The following is a 14,828-nucleotide window of genomic DNA, read 5'->3' on the forward strand; positions in this document are numbered from 1 at the left end:
CTAGACGCGTGTCTCCCGGTCGGTTGCCTGCAGTGTTGTTGGGCACCAGTGCTTCTGTTTCGCTGCAGATATCTTCTTAGAAGACAATATATGTCAATTGCTGTAAGAGTTTAACGTTTATTTAATAAAAGTATTGCTTTTGTTACTTCACCTGTGACGTCCTTATGTGTGTTGAACATCTTGGGCACACATAAGTCGCATCTGATTTTGTCTGTTAAAACCGGGTGTGACAGATATCCTTGGTGGATGCTCTAATGAAAATTAGGGGGAGTGCCAACTCCTCGATACCTTAGGAAAAAAATCTGATATTCTCTTGTGCATCTCTTCACTATTTCGCATTAATTTGAGCATTTACATTTTTGCAAGCTTTAAATTCCGTATTTTCTTAATGTCTTTGCTTTATTGTTTAGTTGTCTTCTCCTAGCTTGTTCATGTAGCTGTTTTTACTTTCTTTCAGGCTTATATTGCTTTTGTTTTAGTTTTCGGTATAAGTTTTTATTTGCCCAATTCACCCCCCTCTTGGGCCATTCGATCCTTTCAGCGGGGAAGGGGGGACATGCTCCAAAGGCAGAATTGTCCTTGGTTCCTTTCATCTTACAGCCAGGCCCCACTTTGATTCCTCTCCCCTTCTTCCACTTCTCTACAACCTCCACTGCCATTGCTATAGTTGCCGAGCTTTTCCCCGCTGTCCACCGCGCAACCATCGACGAGTTGTTGTAGGAAGGTCGCCCATGACCTCTAGCTTCCATTTCCACTGCCGGTTCATCGTCTCTCCATTGCATTCCCGCGGGCGCTGACCTTTTTACTTGATCCCGGCCAAGAGACCACCTCCACTCTGACACCGAATCCACCATGCCCGGTGAGCCATTAGCCTATTCTCTTCATGAACATGTTCTACACTCCCAAGCACACCTCCCTAACCCCCTCTCGATTTAGGTTTGTATCTTACCACGCCGGACTTGAAGATCCCGCCACCGTCAAGCTCTACCAACCTCCGCCAAGGACCTTATCGTCGACACATTGCTCTAGCCCTTCTCCATGTCAAGATCTACTTCGGTGAGCTTCACCTTGGTGTGTAAATGCTCATGAGCGTGCGCATTTAGCTCTGGCCTGTCACCGGCGTGGGTTTCACCATGAGGGCTGAGCATCGCCGTATGGCCTGGCTGCTGCCGACCGTGCTCCGGTCGGGCCTTATGGTTGAGAACCCAGACTCGTTGTTGAGCGTTGGTGCTACGGGTGCTGTCGTTTGGCTGAGCCGCCACCGGCGAGGTCCTTCCGCCGCAAACCCGACGAGCTCCGCACTCTGTTCTTGCTTGGCTCGGCAGCGAGAACAAGGAGATGAAGGCGGGGAGCATCCGACCCCACCCACGTGCCGCCACGCCCTTCGCCACCCGCGCACAGACATGGCCGCGCTGTCACCGTGCTTTGCATGTGCTCTCGCCATGTTCCGTGTCTCCCAACCGGCCTGTAGCTGCTCGCGTGTGCCGTCCCTGCCGCCGCCGCTGTGCTCTGATCTTCCCTGCGATGCTGCTGAGCCACGCACGGGCGCTGGCAACCCTGCTACCCCGCACGTCCTCCTGCAACCTCGTTGCCTCGCACATCCTCCTGTGCAGCCGCCTGCGCGCGCCATCCCAATTGCCATCGCTCGACCGCCCGCCATGCTGTGTCGCACTGCTCATCTTCACCAGCGTCTCCTTCCTCCCCGACGCCCCTATCCCGGCTGGTTTTAAGGAGGATACAAGGGCATTTCCATCCACACACCTACTTTTTCTCTCCCTCTAGCACAAAAATGAGTATTTTATTGCTACCAGTGTCCATCAGTAAATTACCATAAAGGAATGGTGTCCAACAGCCAAACCATAAAAAAACGGCATCCTCTAGCAAACTTCACAACTAAACGGTATCCTATAGCAAATTTCCCCAAACTAATATGGTTTCATGTCAACAAAACTAGGGAATGGTACTCCTTTTATTCTGAAAAATATTTTGCAACATATGTTCTTCTATTTTAAAAATAAGAGGTGCACATCAATTAAATAAATAGCTATTCAGATTAATGAGGCTATACTCATATCGTGCACATCAGTTTGTCTTACTCTTCGATTGATTTGTTTAGGACTTCATTTCTTGTTGTTTGTGCAAATACTTTGCTTTTGGGTGTCCATTATCTTTTTGAAAGTCCATTATGTTGCATAAATGTCTATGAAAGGCATTGTTGGTATTGGTTTTAGGCTAAACTTTATTTTTGCGCTTTTTACTAAGTTTTTTATTTTTAGGCATTATACGTTTTTCATACCAACGCCTTGTATTCTGCTGCTTTCACTATCCTTTGCATCATCTTACATATGCAATATGTAAAATTAGAACAAATTTTCTTTGACATAGCTGCTCACTCTATTAGTGAAATTAGAACCAATGGTGCCCCCTTCTATTAGTTGTTTAAATTAGTAACACCAGTGACTTGAGGGCTAAGCAACTTTTTCTCAACTAGATCTCAAAATGAATTTAAGTACTAATAAGCTTGAAACACCTAAAATTATGTGGAGCAAAGGGCAAATAAAACTATCGACACAATTTTTTTAAGAGAATTGCAGTGTCACTCACAAAATAAATTCTAAAGGGAACATATCAATCTATGTATATATACTATTGATATCATTGGATCTTTGCTACCTTGCAAAAAAGTGAACTAGTCGTTAAATATTTTCTTATATGTATGAAGAATTTCTACAACGCAATATTCTAAACAATTGTGTTTGCAAGGCAGGAGCCAGTATAGAATGCCTGGGGGGGTGCCGATGGGCTCTGCCCTCCCCCCAACATCCACATGGCCTCGCCGTGCTGTTAACCCGATCAGGCTGTCTGTGATCCCTGGTGTTCCTCGCGGTGGCTGGCCATTGTTCAAGACAATATTGGTGCTACCCTGACGGCCAGGTTTGCGTTGTTGCGGGTGGGGGCTTCGCCTCCGGTCGTCTTTTGCTGGTGGATGGTTTGTGTTCCTGTGATGTCGCCTGTTCTCTTGCAGGTGGTTGGTCTGGTCGTCCCGCCGAGCCTCTAGCTTCTTGGGTCGTGCCGCAATCGGGGGGAGCTAAGGGCGAAAGCCCTGACTGCCATCATGCCAATGTCATCAGCGGTGACGCCTATGAGCATTATAACCTCCCTGGAGGCGCCAGGATCAAGCTTCCCCTGGGATCTCTCCGGATGAAAACCCTGTTCGGCTTCTCGGACGAGCGACGACAGCTCCTTCACTGCTACCTTTCTGAAGACATCACTTCGAAGAATCCCTTTGCTATTTCGTGCTGTTTCTGGCAGCACTCCTTACAGGACACACCATCCTCCATTATTGCTCCGACCCTCTCCTGGTTGGTTAGACTCACGTCACCTTTCAGCGCTTCGTGGCAATGTCTATGCTCTGACGTCCGAGGCCCCCTCTTTGCTTGCGGTTTGACGTGGGGGTCGCCGACCGAGTCCGGTAGTCAGGTGTGAGAGCAGGGCTCCGCCTGTTGAGTTGTTGGGGTGCCTGATCAAGGTGCTAGCAGGACATAGTTGCTTGTGGTGTAGCGTTGTTTAGTGTGGGCTTTGTCTGTTGTGTGGTTATCGGGTTGTAGCTACTCTATGTACCTTCGTCGTCTGGTTATTTTGGGGTTTGGGATTTCTTTCTTTCTTACTCTTATCTCGTGTATGAGCTAGGCTCCGCGGGTTGTACTGCAGCACATGTTACGTTTTTTGGCTCGATTTTTCTTATAAATTAGATCACTCTTTCTTCTTAATACAATGACACGTAATTCTCATGTATGTTCGAGGAAAAAAAAAGTTGTGCATCTTTGAAACCGAGAAGAAAGAAAGAACTTGTATGAGTATATATTTTGTGCCTGAGGGGAACATACATCCGTACCCACACAATTGAGGATGCACCGTGGTGCATAATTAATGGGGTGAAAATAGGTGCATGTGTCTGGCTCCAAGGGCATATTTTTTTCTCCAAACTTGTTAAAGTTTAAGAAGAAGAAAAGAAAATGAGGACAAAAACTTAATTCTTACATGTAAAAAAAAGGTTTTGCGTATGCAACAGTTTCAAAAAAAGGAAAACAAAAGTACGAAGACATGGAGTAAGAAAAAACTGAAAGGGACGGTGCAAACAATAACGCTTGGCCTTTTCCTTTGAAAGTAATGGCTCTTGTAAAGACAATAAATATAATCCTAAGGCCCTTCACAGTGGCGGAGTGATGCTTGAAAAATACTCGTCCATGTAGATAAGTTAGCATTGCGCAGTTCAATTTGCAGTGTGTGGTGTCAGTCATGGGTCTCTTTGTCAAGCATTATTGTTTGCACGGCCCCTTTAGTTTTTGTCTGTTCGGTTGATCGTAAGAAACTTTTTAGATTCTCTGTTAATTCTTTGGAATTCCTGTTAAACACATTAAAATGTGAAATGTTTCACCTTGAATCATCTGAAACGTTTCTTATTTTTAACACTACGAGAAGAATCAACCAAAATGATGTTTTATCCGTTTTGAGAATCACTCAGGTTATTTTTCTTCAAGAATCCGAATCTAGAATCCCTGCCAAACGTTTTCAAAAAATTAAAAGTGATTCACCAGAAAAACGTTTTCAGAAAAAATCTAAAATCGAAACCTTTCCTGCCAAACAAGCCCTTACTCCATATCTTCGTACTTCTGTTTTCCTTTTTATGCGTCCTCTTTGTCTCTCCCTTCTCCCCGTTTTGCTTTGTCTTACAAAACAATGATTATCTAATGAATTGGAAAGAGGCAAGAAGTTGTATCGCTCTAGAATTTCTGAGCTATGGCATCATAGCCTATAGCGTGAGGAGCTATGTCCGAACCGTCTCTCCTCTTTGAGCATCACTCTAAGCATATATCGTGAAGGGCCTAAGGTTCCTTATAGGCATGAATATGACCATCACATAATATATTGAACAAAGAAGTACTTCGCCAACGAAAGAATCATTTCAAAAGTTTCCAATTTAAAGCAGAGCTTTAAAAGTAAAGCTTGTTTGAAAAGCGATAATTTTCTCTCATCCTGTGGGAAATGTGCTGTTTCCTACAAAGGTTCCATACAGCCCCTAATTTCAGGTTTTTTCCCGACATTTCTCAAGTTCTAAAGTCTAAAACTTTCAAAAGGCCCAAAGAAGATTTAACTTGAGTCCTGGGGCATATAAAAAACTTTTAACTAAAAGGCACTGCATGAAAAGGTAACCCCCCCCCCCCCCCGGGCATAACCTCCATAGAACATAGAACCAAAATAATGGATATGCATGTCAAAGAAAATTACAAGTCCTATACCGAGGAAAATATTCCAAACCCCAGTCCGGAAAGGCAAAACCCTAAACCCTCTCTCTTCCTGCCGCCTCCTCCCCCATGGCGGCCGCCCGCGCCACGCTCCCGCTTCCCCACCTTCTCCTCCCTTCCCCCCGCAAGCCCCGCCTGCTCGCGCCCTTCCCCTTCTCCTCCTCCTCCCCTCGTCCCCGAGCCTTAACCGCCGCCGCCGCCGCGCCGTCGCCGTCGCCGCGGCTGGGCGACGTGATCGAGGCGCAACAGTTCGACCGCGACGCGCTCAACGAGATCTTCGAGGTGGCGCGGGAGATGGAGGCCGTGGAGCGGGGCTCCCACGGCTCCCCCAGCCGCGTCCTTGAGGGGTACCTCATGGCCACGCTCTTCTACGAGCCCTCCACGCGCACGCGCCTCTCCTTCGAGGCCGCCATGCGGAGGCTCGGCGGGGAGGTGCTCACCACCGAGAACGCGCGCGAGTTTTCCTCCGCCGCCAAGGGCGAGACACTCGAAGGTGAGCGTTAGCTGCCTGAAAGAATCTTGTCGAGTATCGCATTGGTGAATAAATGATTTGAGCGGCAAAATCGGAGTCTTGGATGAAATTGGAGTGATTTTGGGTGCATTCAGGTTCAGGATGGTTGCTACTTCAGCACATGCTATCATTTTGAACCTTCTGGAAACAAATTGGTTTTACATTTTGGATTTTTGAGATACGCACTTGGCGCTAGTTGTGCAATAACTTGGAGTTGGAGTACAAACATTGAGACTTGGAGGATTTGGAAAGGTTTTGGAGGTGTTTTTTTGGGTATGCGCGGAATGGTTTGGGAGTAATTTCGATTGACTGCATATGTTCTTAATTATTACTCCCTCCGTTTCAAAATATAGGGCATATTAGGATTAAAAAAAGTCAACTTCATAAATTTTGACCAACAATTAGTCAAATTATGCACATGTTTATTGTACAAAAGATATATCAATAGATTCGTATTTCACATATCTTTTAATAAGATATTTGTTTCGTAGTAATTGATAATATATTGTAAGAGAAATTATGGTCAAAGTATACTTCAAAAGTCTTTCTCAAATTCTAATACGCCCTATAAAAAGAAATGGAGGGAGTAGTTCAGTTGCATTTCAGAACAGGTTGTGACTTGGACTGGCCATGTGCAAAGCTTGTGTCATTTGGGGGTAGTTTGGTACCTTCAAGTGTGTATCATGATGCTATGGAAATAATTGTTCAGCAGAACTAGTTTCAAAGCTGAAATCTTTTGGTAGTTTGGGGTGGGTCAAGTTTATTTCAGGTGGTAATTGTCACTTCAAAGTAAAAAAAATTGGGTAGTATAATTCGACAATTTTTTTTTGGGTAGTACCATTCGACAAACAAGAGTTTTCTGGGCAATCCCATGAAAGAAAGGTGAGCGATCTGGGACTAGTTCATTTACATAATTAATGGTTCATTAGCTGTTGGACTTGTACATGCACTTTGTTTGGGAATAAGGGTGATGTGTTGGATGATTCTGATTTCGATGTGGAATGCTTATAGAAACTATTCTGTACTGTTCAGGTGGGATTAGTGTTACAAACACGATCATGTAATCTTGGATAATTTGAATATGCATTATGCCATTGCCTGCTGGTTTGCATGCAGGGACCACAGGGCTGATTATTCAGAAAACCATGTGTTATTAGTATACTGGAACGAAACATTTTCCAGAAAATTTTCTATTTTCTCTCAGCATGGAATTGACAATCTAATTATTCTTATTTTTTACTAACCGGAGTCAAAGTTACCCATTTCTGCATTTTCTTGATTGAATTTGACATTACTAACCATGTGTATCCATGCTGCAGATACCATTAGGACTGTTGAGGGTTATTCTGATATTGTTGTTCTGAGACATTTTGAAAGTGGAGCTGCAAGAAGAGCAGCTGATACTGCAAACATTCCAGTTATTAACGCAGGTGATGGGCCAGGGCAACATCCAACTCAGGTCAATATTCAGTTTCTGACCCTTCTCTCCCCCTCCCTTTTACTCGGAAAATAGTGTCATCATACTTGGAGCACAGCTCCTGAGACCAGGAATTTCCAGTTTTTATCTCAGTATAGGAGCTAAAAACTCTATTGAATGATGCTCTAGTCATCAGCGGGGTTGCTGCAAAGTTATTCATGAGCTATAACGAACTGTTTGATGGCCATTTCAGAGATTGAGCACGCTTTAGGATGTAAAAAGGATAACGTTGGGCACTTCGGCTTTGGGATGGACACTCATGAAATAGGCTTTAGCCCAGATATTTTTGCAAAATTTTCTTCATGTGGTTTCTTTTCTAGGCATGTCCGATGCTCTCCTTAGCACACAATCATAGCATCAGAAGAATGACAATGATAAAAAAAATAGCCATTTATGAATTGTGCTTCTGCTTTGAACAGATCATGCACTGGCATATGCTTTATATCATATATTAATAAATGTACTACAACTTCATTCTGTTGGCATCTTCCTGATGGTATATCCTGGACTTGCAAATATTCCTTCTATCACAAACTATGAAACCGATTTTCAGCTCATTTTTTATGGTCATGTACTTAAAAGTTCTTCCAGAATACCTCTTTATCTTCACATCATGTCGATAAGTAATGTCAGGTCATGCTCATTGGAGTCAACTTTCTATTAAGCAACTTGCTGAAATACCATTTATGTTGCATCCATCTTCCGGCCTGAGAATTTCTTTCTATTTGATAATTTCATTCCTTTCTTCAGGCTCTGTTGGATGTGTACACTATAAAGAGAGAAATCGGCACACTAGATGGAATTAAACTCGGTTTGGTTGGCGACCTTGCTAATGGGAGGACTGTTCGTTCTCTGGCTTATTTGATTGCTAAATACCAGAATATTAAGATATACTTTGTATCTCCAGATGTTGTTAAAATGAAGGTACTACTCTTGTCAACAAATATCACATTTGTTTCTTTTCATTTCTACTTTAGCAAGATGAAATAAATGGAATGGTGCTTGTTTTCCTTCTGCCCCAAAGGATGACATCAAGGACTACTTAAATTCTCAAGGTGTTGAATGGGAAGAAAGTTCAGATTTATTGGAGGTGGCATCCAAGTGTGATGTTATTTACCAAACACGCATTCAGAAAGAAAGATTTGGTGAGAGGATCGATCTTTACGAAGCTGCTCGTGGCAAGTATATCGTGGACAAGAAGGTTTTAGATGTGCTGCCAAAACATGCTGTCATCATGCATCCCCTTCCAAGGCTTGATGAGGTGAGAAATTATACTTATAATAAAGCCACATGACAGTATTCATTGTTTGATATCATTGTAGTCTATGTCCCAAATGAGATATCATTGGCTTTAGTTGACCTTAGGGATTATATTTATTGCCTAGGATCCGGCTTTGCTTTCTATTGGTGTTACATTGTGTTGCATCAGCATTTCAGCCATCTAATATTCAAGTGTGAGCTGTAGGCTCTGTTTGGCATTGTGGTGCATTATAATAACCTGTTTGATGGAACTTTTTTTAGATACTTTGATGTTTGGTTAGTTACTTTTGTTTTTCTTTGTAAACCATATTGCAAAACTATATTCTGTTGGGTTTCAAGCAAGATAAAAATATGGAATTAGTTATTTGTTCATATGAGCAAAAAAAGAAGAAGTATAAACTATTGGATGACATAGTTTGTTAAACTATAATCTAATTTGCCAAGCAGTATGCTAGAATTTTCACTACTGCTTTTCCATAACAACTCTGAAACTAAGTGCAGCATAGCACAGCACTGGCACTGCACACTCGCACACACAAACTAGCCCTTAATAAACCTGTGAATGGAGGTGTCAAAGTTGTCTATTTGGACTGGTCAGTAGTTACCATGCCAAACAATATGGCTTGGTGTAGGTAGATGTTACCAATTTTCATTCAGTATGTGAGTGTGCTGTTCCAAGTAGTTATGTCAAAGCCACTGTGAACTCCAAAACTGATTAGGCAGAACACTTGTTTGCAGCTGGTTGCAAGTGGTTAGTGAACCTTTAGCCTACTTGGGCATGAGTCCAGCTGGAAAATTGGCTTGAAATCTTGTCGAAATCTGGAAAAGTTGATGGTTCGAAATTTTCCAGTTCTTAGGGGCATTATTATGCACATTTGTTTTTTAAAAGGAGCAATTACATAAATCATCTAGAGTTAGTAAATTGCCTATCTTCATCAGTACTTGATGAAATAACCGTGGCCAAGACCATGGATTCAGCAATCATAATTCTAAGTTGGCAATTGACGTATTCTTGCTCGGATGTTTGGTACTATTTCTCTGTATAGTTCAATACCAACCAAAAAATCTGAAGTTCTGAACGAGGTGCAATTTTTTGCAGATCACAGTAGATGTTGATAGTGATCCAAGGGCTGCATATTTTAGGCAGGCTAAGAATGGCCTCTACATAAGGATGGCATTGCTTAAACTTCTGCTTATTGGTCACTGACAGTTTTCCTAGTGCCTGAGCTGTGCTAGTGTGCTGTGTCGAGGGATCAGAAAATGTACAATTAATGTGTTGCCCAATCCAAAATTCAACTTGTCAGTGCTGTGCAGGGAATAAAAGGTTGGATCCTTGCAAGAATGTAGCAATAGTGTTCTGCATGCTTAATGTTAATGTTCAAAATGTGTTCCAAACAAAGTTTCACTGTTCTCATATGATAATGCGGAGCATCATCCGTGGACGGTTGTATACAGCTTACAAGACTCCTCTGTGCTTTTATACAACGCAAAATCACTTGCACGATTCAGTTGTGAATTGTGATGATGTTCTGCTACATTTTTAGCAAGCGTCCCTTGCTTCTGAAGTGTTAATTGTAGCAAATTGTAACAGCATAATAATGGCTTTTTGGTAGGATAGGATCATTGATGAGCTACCTTTGCAACATATTCGCACTTCAGGCTACATCAGGCGTGTGCCGTGGCTGTGCCGGAGAGACGGGAATGAAAGCTGGAACCCGAGGCAAGCAATAGCAAGGCGTGTTAACTTGCCAGAGTATTGATTGGTTTAGCAAGCGTCCCTTGCTTCCTGACTGAACCATGGTTTGATTGGCAATATAAATCCTGTTTCTGCAGCTACAGCTTTTCTACAGGGGGGATGCTAAAATCAAACCGAGTGTTTCTTACCTCCTCAGCATCCGAATTTTCTTCTTCCTTCTCTTCATCCCATCTTCTCCATCTCTGGTGAGCTTTAGGGTTTCGGTGGTGGAGGCTGGCTTAGAGGGAAGATCGCTACTGGAGCTCTAGGCGGTGGGTAGGGATGTGAAGAAAGAGAGAGGTTAGCGAGGGAGTAGGTGGCAGCAGGAGGCCGTTGGAGATGAGAAATGATGGTGGGAGGGGCTATGGTGCGGTGGAGAAGGTCACTAGAGTCGAAGAATGAGGCGACGGGGACGGGATGAAAGTGGTATGGGAATATTCTGTCCCGCAGGCGTTTTTCGTTTTTTCCTGATTATTTTCGTTTTTCCAATTCTTATACGTGAATGGGACGGAGACGTTTGGAAAAGGGGCAAAAAACAATTGAGACCTCATCCTGTCTGTTTTCTTGAAATCCCCTTTTTAGCTAGGAGAATCTCGTTTTTAGCCCGTTTTGCATTTCATACAGGCCCAACTCACAACATCTTTGCCAACCCTAGCCCACAACATCTTGCAACTCAGCTCTGGCAGGGACCTCAGTGGGGTGAGGGAGTGGGACCTGACCGGATCTTGGGGCCGAAACGGAGGGCAAGGATTTGTTAGAGGCCTGGGACTGAAACCCAGTGCGCTTGGCCCAGGAGAGGGGCTGCGCTTGCGTGACGAGTGATGCGTGACTGCGAGGTTGTACTTCGTGTTGTCTACTCCTTGTTGGCACTAGCACGATAAGATTGCGTACCGACATATTTCCATTCATATTGATTCGTTTTCGTATAATCGACAATTCTATGTTCGTTTTCGCCTTTCCTATTTTTATTTTTGTTCAATTGAGAAATGTGAAAGTGGTGCCAAATGAAGGCACACGCAACACACGAGGACCGTCTTCATGAGGCACCTCGTTTCGCGGTGCCATTGTGTGCGGGTGTACACATAGCAATCTAACTCTTGAGAAAAAATGAAAGTGAAAATGGCTAAGTGTTTTTTTTCCCAACTGTTTCTATATATTTTCATCCCTGATGGGGGATAAGGGCTCAGGCTGGTCAAGGTGGCTCATTGGCGTCTAAAGAGACGTTGACAAGCTGTGGGCAAGGACACGTCTGGTAGCGACGATGCCTAGCTAGCGGTGTGTTGGGTGGAGTTGTGCCATTGGATTAGATCAATGGATGGCCCAAAAATCAGATGTTAGATGGGTTAGAAATGTTGAAGTAGATTATAGACGGACTCATTTTACAAACTAATAGCCTTGTATCTAAATACATTGTTGTGAAGCCATAAAAATAAAACTGACACGTGGTATGCAGGTTGACACTTCACTGTATTTGACTCATCGGTAAAAGGTGTTTGAGCACATAACCATATCATGTCCATTCTTTTTGTTTTGAGAAATCATACCCATCTCATGTCTGGCTATAGAAGATTCCTGGTCAGCATGCGGACACAGTGACGCAAGTACAACCGGCCGACACGCACAATCCACGCATTCAAGCCGAGTACCCCTCAGGACAGTGTTGCCATTTTTTCAACGTACTTCAGGCCTGGGTTGCCATTTTTCAATGTACTCCCTCTATTCCTACATGGATGTAATCAAACTTTGATCACCGATATAAATAAATGTGTAGAAATTGTAGTATTAAGTTTTTCATCAAAACTATTTTCATGGTATTTGTTTTATTATTATTTTATTAAAGTACTGATGTAAAAAAGTAGTGGTAAAAGATGAGTATTGGAGACCGTGTTTGGCTCATAAAGTGTCATTTCCAGTCCTGAATGATGTCAGAGTTTCATGGTTCTAACACCAAAAAATTGTTGTTCCAGAAGACATGAAAATGAAGTCGACTATGTGATGACAGTAGGCACCAGTTCTTGTTTTCTTCAATAAAAGCAACCTAAACAACTTTGCCAGCATCACTTTTCCTATCAACAGAATAAGTCCCTATTATAGCATTTCTTGGAACCTGGCCTTTTTTACATACCTTTATTTATCCCTTACTGCTTACTACAGATTTCTTACAAGTCGTTCCATCCAGTTTGTGTAGATGTCACAAATCCAGAACCAAGTCTAGAAAAATCCCTATTACTCACCTCTCTAACTTACTTTTAACAGGTTCTTGGAACTTCAAATTAAATGTCATAAACAGATGTGTAGTCCTGGAACCCCGAGTTTGTTTCAGGAGTGGAGTCCCAGCAATTCACAGACTTGTCCTGATCATAGCTCCACCAGTCCACATCCCCCTGCTGCGCACCGCCGTCAATCGCGCCGGCTTTCCCTTGACCCCCCTCACCGTAGAGCAGTTCTTGGAGCTCGGCCTCGATGTTGATGACATCCGAGTTCTCTGCGCTCGACGGCGAAGTAAGCCTGTCCATGGCAGCGCCCTCCAGCTGCGCATTCAGGGAGCTGGACTGCCCTTGTTCAGTTACTGTGACATTGCTATTGTTGCTTTGAGTGGTCCTGCAGCTAGGCCACATCAAGGGGTTGCGGGTGGTGCCAAGGGGGTTCTGCAGCTGCATACAGAGCTGGATCCTCTCCATCGCCGACGCGCTCAGCGCCCGCTCACCGTCGTTCATGTTCTCGGCGGGCATCTCGCTTGCGGCGCCGGTGCTGTGGCGGTGGTGCGCGTCCCGGTTCTTGCGCCGCCCGAGGAGCCTCTTCTTCAGCTTTGTGTTCCAGTAGTTCTTGACATCATTGTCAGTCCTCCCCGGCAGCTGTGCGGCGATGATGGACCACCTGACCATGTTAAGCACACGCATGGTTAGCAACTTAGCATGGAGTTCAGCCTAGGTGTAAACAAAGGGAGTCGTTAGCTAGGTCTGCACCTGCTCCCTATGCTAATGTAGAGGCTGCAGATGATGCCGTCCTCCTCTGAGGTGAAGTCCCCATGCTTTATGTTTGGCCGCAGGTAGTTCAACCACCTCAGCCTGCAGCTCTTGCCACATCTCTTCATCCCTGCAGTTTCATGGATCATCACACAAAGACAATAAAACAAGCTGAAAAAAGGAAGAAAGAAACATAGTAATGAATGTGCACAGGTCACATCTGGCATGTCTGAAAATGCATGCTTGGAGGAGCAAGAGTTAATTAGTTCATTACCTATCTTTTGCGGCAGGGCGATCCAGTTGCCCCCAGTGCCATGCTCCTCAATGTAGTTCTTGAGCATTGCATCCTCCTCCGGTGACCATGGCCCCTTCTTCACCGTTGCCTTGTCGCAGCAGGGTGCTCTCCCCATCTTCTCTCTCTGTTCTCTTCTCTCTCTGTGTGTGTGTGAGGTGGTTCGGTCATGGCGTGGTATGTGCCCATTTGATCGGGATTTATAGGACCAGGCGAGAGGGCTTTAGAAACGTAGGGATATGGTTTGACCTTCATGTTGAGGCTGATGACTGATGACACGAGCTTTTGTTCCCGTGTACTTTGGAGGGAAAAAACTTTGGCTTTTGTTTCTCCGGCCACCTATGCTATGCATGCAGAAAGGTGCATGGTATATTCTGTGTTTTGCTGAACTTTCTGTGTCATGCATCCACTTATCTGAAACATCAAGTGGAACATCTTTTGCCTTAGCGTATGTTTGGTTGCCTCTATATGACTTAGCCTGGTCTATAGGATACACATAACAAGTGGTTGGTTGTCTGCATGTCACGCTGAGCCTAGCTCTCACGATGAAAATGCATACAATCAGTCTGGCTCTATAGATACATGGAATTTGGATGTTTCGGCAGAGTAAGGCTCGCTGGATATAGCCTGGTGCCCAACTAACGATGTTATTAGTGCATATTAATGTATTTTAAAGAATATTAAGACTTAATAAGATAAATTAAGAACTATAATAGTACAATGATATAAAATAAATATCATAATAGTGTTTGTTTGTATATTTTTATCTCATGCAACATATCTTCGTACGAGTAACCAAACAACATCTCTTCTCATTCAGACTGAAGAAATATATTCAACCAAATAAATTGCTACTGCATACACTTAGACTGGCTATAGACCAGGCTAAGCATTCAAGCAAACAAATACACCCTTAACAAATTTAGCTAAATATATCCTTAAATATAGTCTCAATGCGATTATTTCTTCAGAAGATTGTGCAAGATTTAGGTAATTTGAACAAGTACTGCCTTTCAGAGTTACGCTTTTTAAGAAGTATCACATGACTATATTGAGTTTTTTCTTCTGTCAAAATGGCAAAAAATCTACTAGGGTTGTCGGTAACCGGCCGGTTACTACTGAACTTTGAACTCTGTTCGATAGGTTTCGAATTGTACTAGATTTAGAACTACACTAGGATTTAGGATAGATAAGCATATAGCACAAGGAACGATGAGCAGTTAGTACTCTACAATTTTCATAGCTTGATGACCATTGCATAGAGATCAAATAGGGTAGTGG

At 43.5% G+C, this 14,828-nt stretch overlaps 2 protein-coding genes across 2 annotated transcripts; one reads left to right on the top strand and one right to left on the bottom strand.

Annotated features, from left to right (window-relative positions):
* The first annotated feature begins 5,288 nt into the window (after window positions 1–5,288).
* Window positions 5,289–10,070, top strand: LOC133896494 (aspartate carbamoyltransferase, chloroplastic-like). Its single transcript, XM_062337123.1, has 5 exons — window positions 5,289–5,799; window positions 7,137–7,276; window positions 8,045–8,218; window positions 8,319–8,555; window positions 9,654–10,070. The coding sequence occupies exons 1-5, from the start codon at window positions 5,376–5,378 to the stop codon at window positions 9,759–9,761; spliced, it is 1,083 nt and encodes a 360-aa protein (XP_062193107.1). The 5' UTR covers window positions 5,289–5,375; the 3' UTR covers window positions 9,762–10,070.
* Window positions 10,071–12,378: 2,308 nt separating this feature from the next.
* LOC133896143 (transcription factor MYB36-like) lies at window positions 12,379–13,705 on the bottom strand. Its single transcript, XM_062336666.1, has 3 exons — window positions 13,530–13,705; window positions 13,256–13,385; window positions 12,379–13,166 (listed from the first exon to the last, which is right to left on the bottom strand). The coding sequence occupies exons 1-3, from the start codon at window positions 13,663–13,665 to the stop codon at window positions 12,563–12,565; spliced, it is 870 nt and encodes a 289-aa protein (XP_062192650.1). The 5' UTR covers window positions 13,666–13,705; the 3' UTR covers window positions 12,379–12,562.
* Between the last annotated feature and the right edge of the window lie 1,123 nt (window positions 13,706–14,828).

This window comes from Phragmites australis, chromosome 16 (genome assembly GCF_958298935.1).
Source record: "Phragmites australis chromosome 16, lpPhrAust1.1, whole genome shotgun sequence".
In the NCBI taxonomy this organism is placed as follows: Eukaryota; Viridiplantae; Streptophyta; class Magnoliopsida; order Poales; family Poaceae; genus Phragmites; species Phragmites australis.

Excerpts from the sequence above, each read along its gene's own strand:
- LOC133896143 (XM_062336666.1), bottom strand. The coding sequence starts at position 13,665 with ATGGGGAGAGCACCCTGCTGCGACAAGGCAACGGTGAAGAAGGGGCCA. Across the intron at positions 13,386-13,529 it reads CGCCCTGCCGCAAAAGATAG|GGATGAAGAGATGTGGCAAG; the intron begins GTAATGAACTAA and ends ATGAAACTGCAG. Across the intron at positions 13,167-13,255 it reads TACATTAGCATAGGGAGCAG|GTGGTCCATCATCGCCGCAC; the intron begins GTGCAGACCTAG and ends TAACATGGTCAG.
- LOC133896494 (XM_062337123.1), top strand. The coding sequence starts at position 5,376 with ATGGCGGCCGCCCGCGCCACGCTCCCGCTTCCCCACCTTCTCCTCCCT. Across the intron at positions 8,219-8,318 it reads CAGATGTTGTTAAAATGAAG|GATGACATCAAGGACTACTT; the intron begins GTACTACTCTTG and ends TCTGCCCCAAAG. Across the intron at positions 8,556-9,653 it reads CCCTTCCAAGGCTTGATGAG|ATCACAGTAGATGTTGATAG; the intron begins GTGAGAAATTAT and ends AATTTTTTGCAG.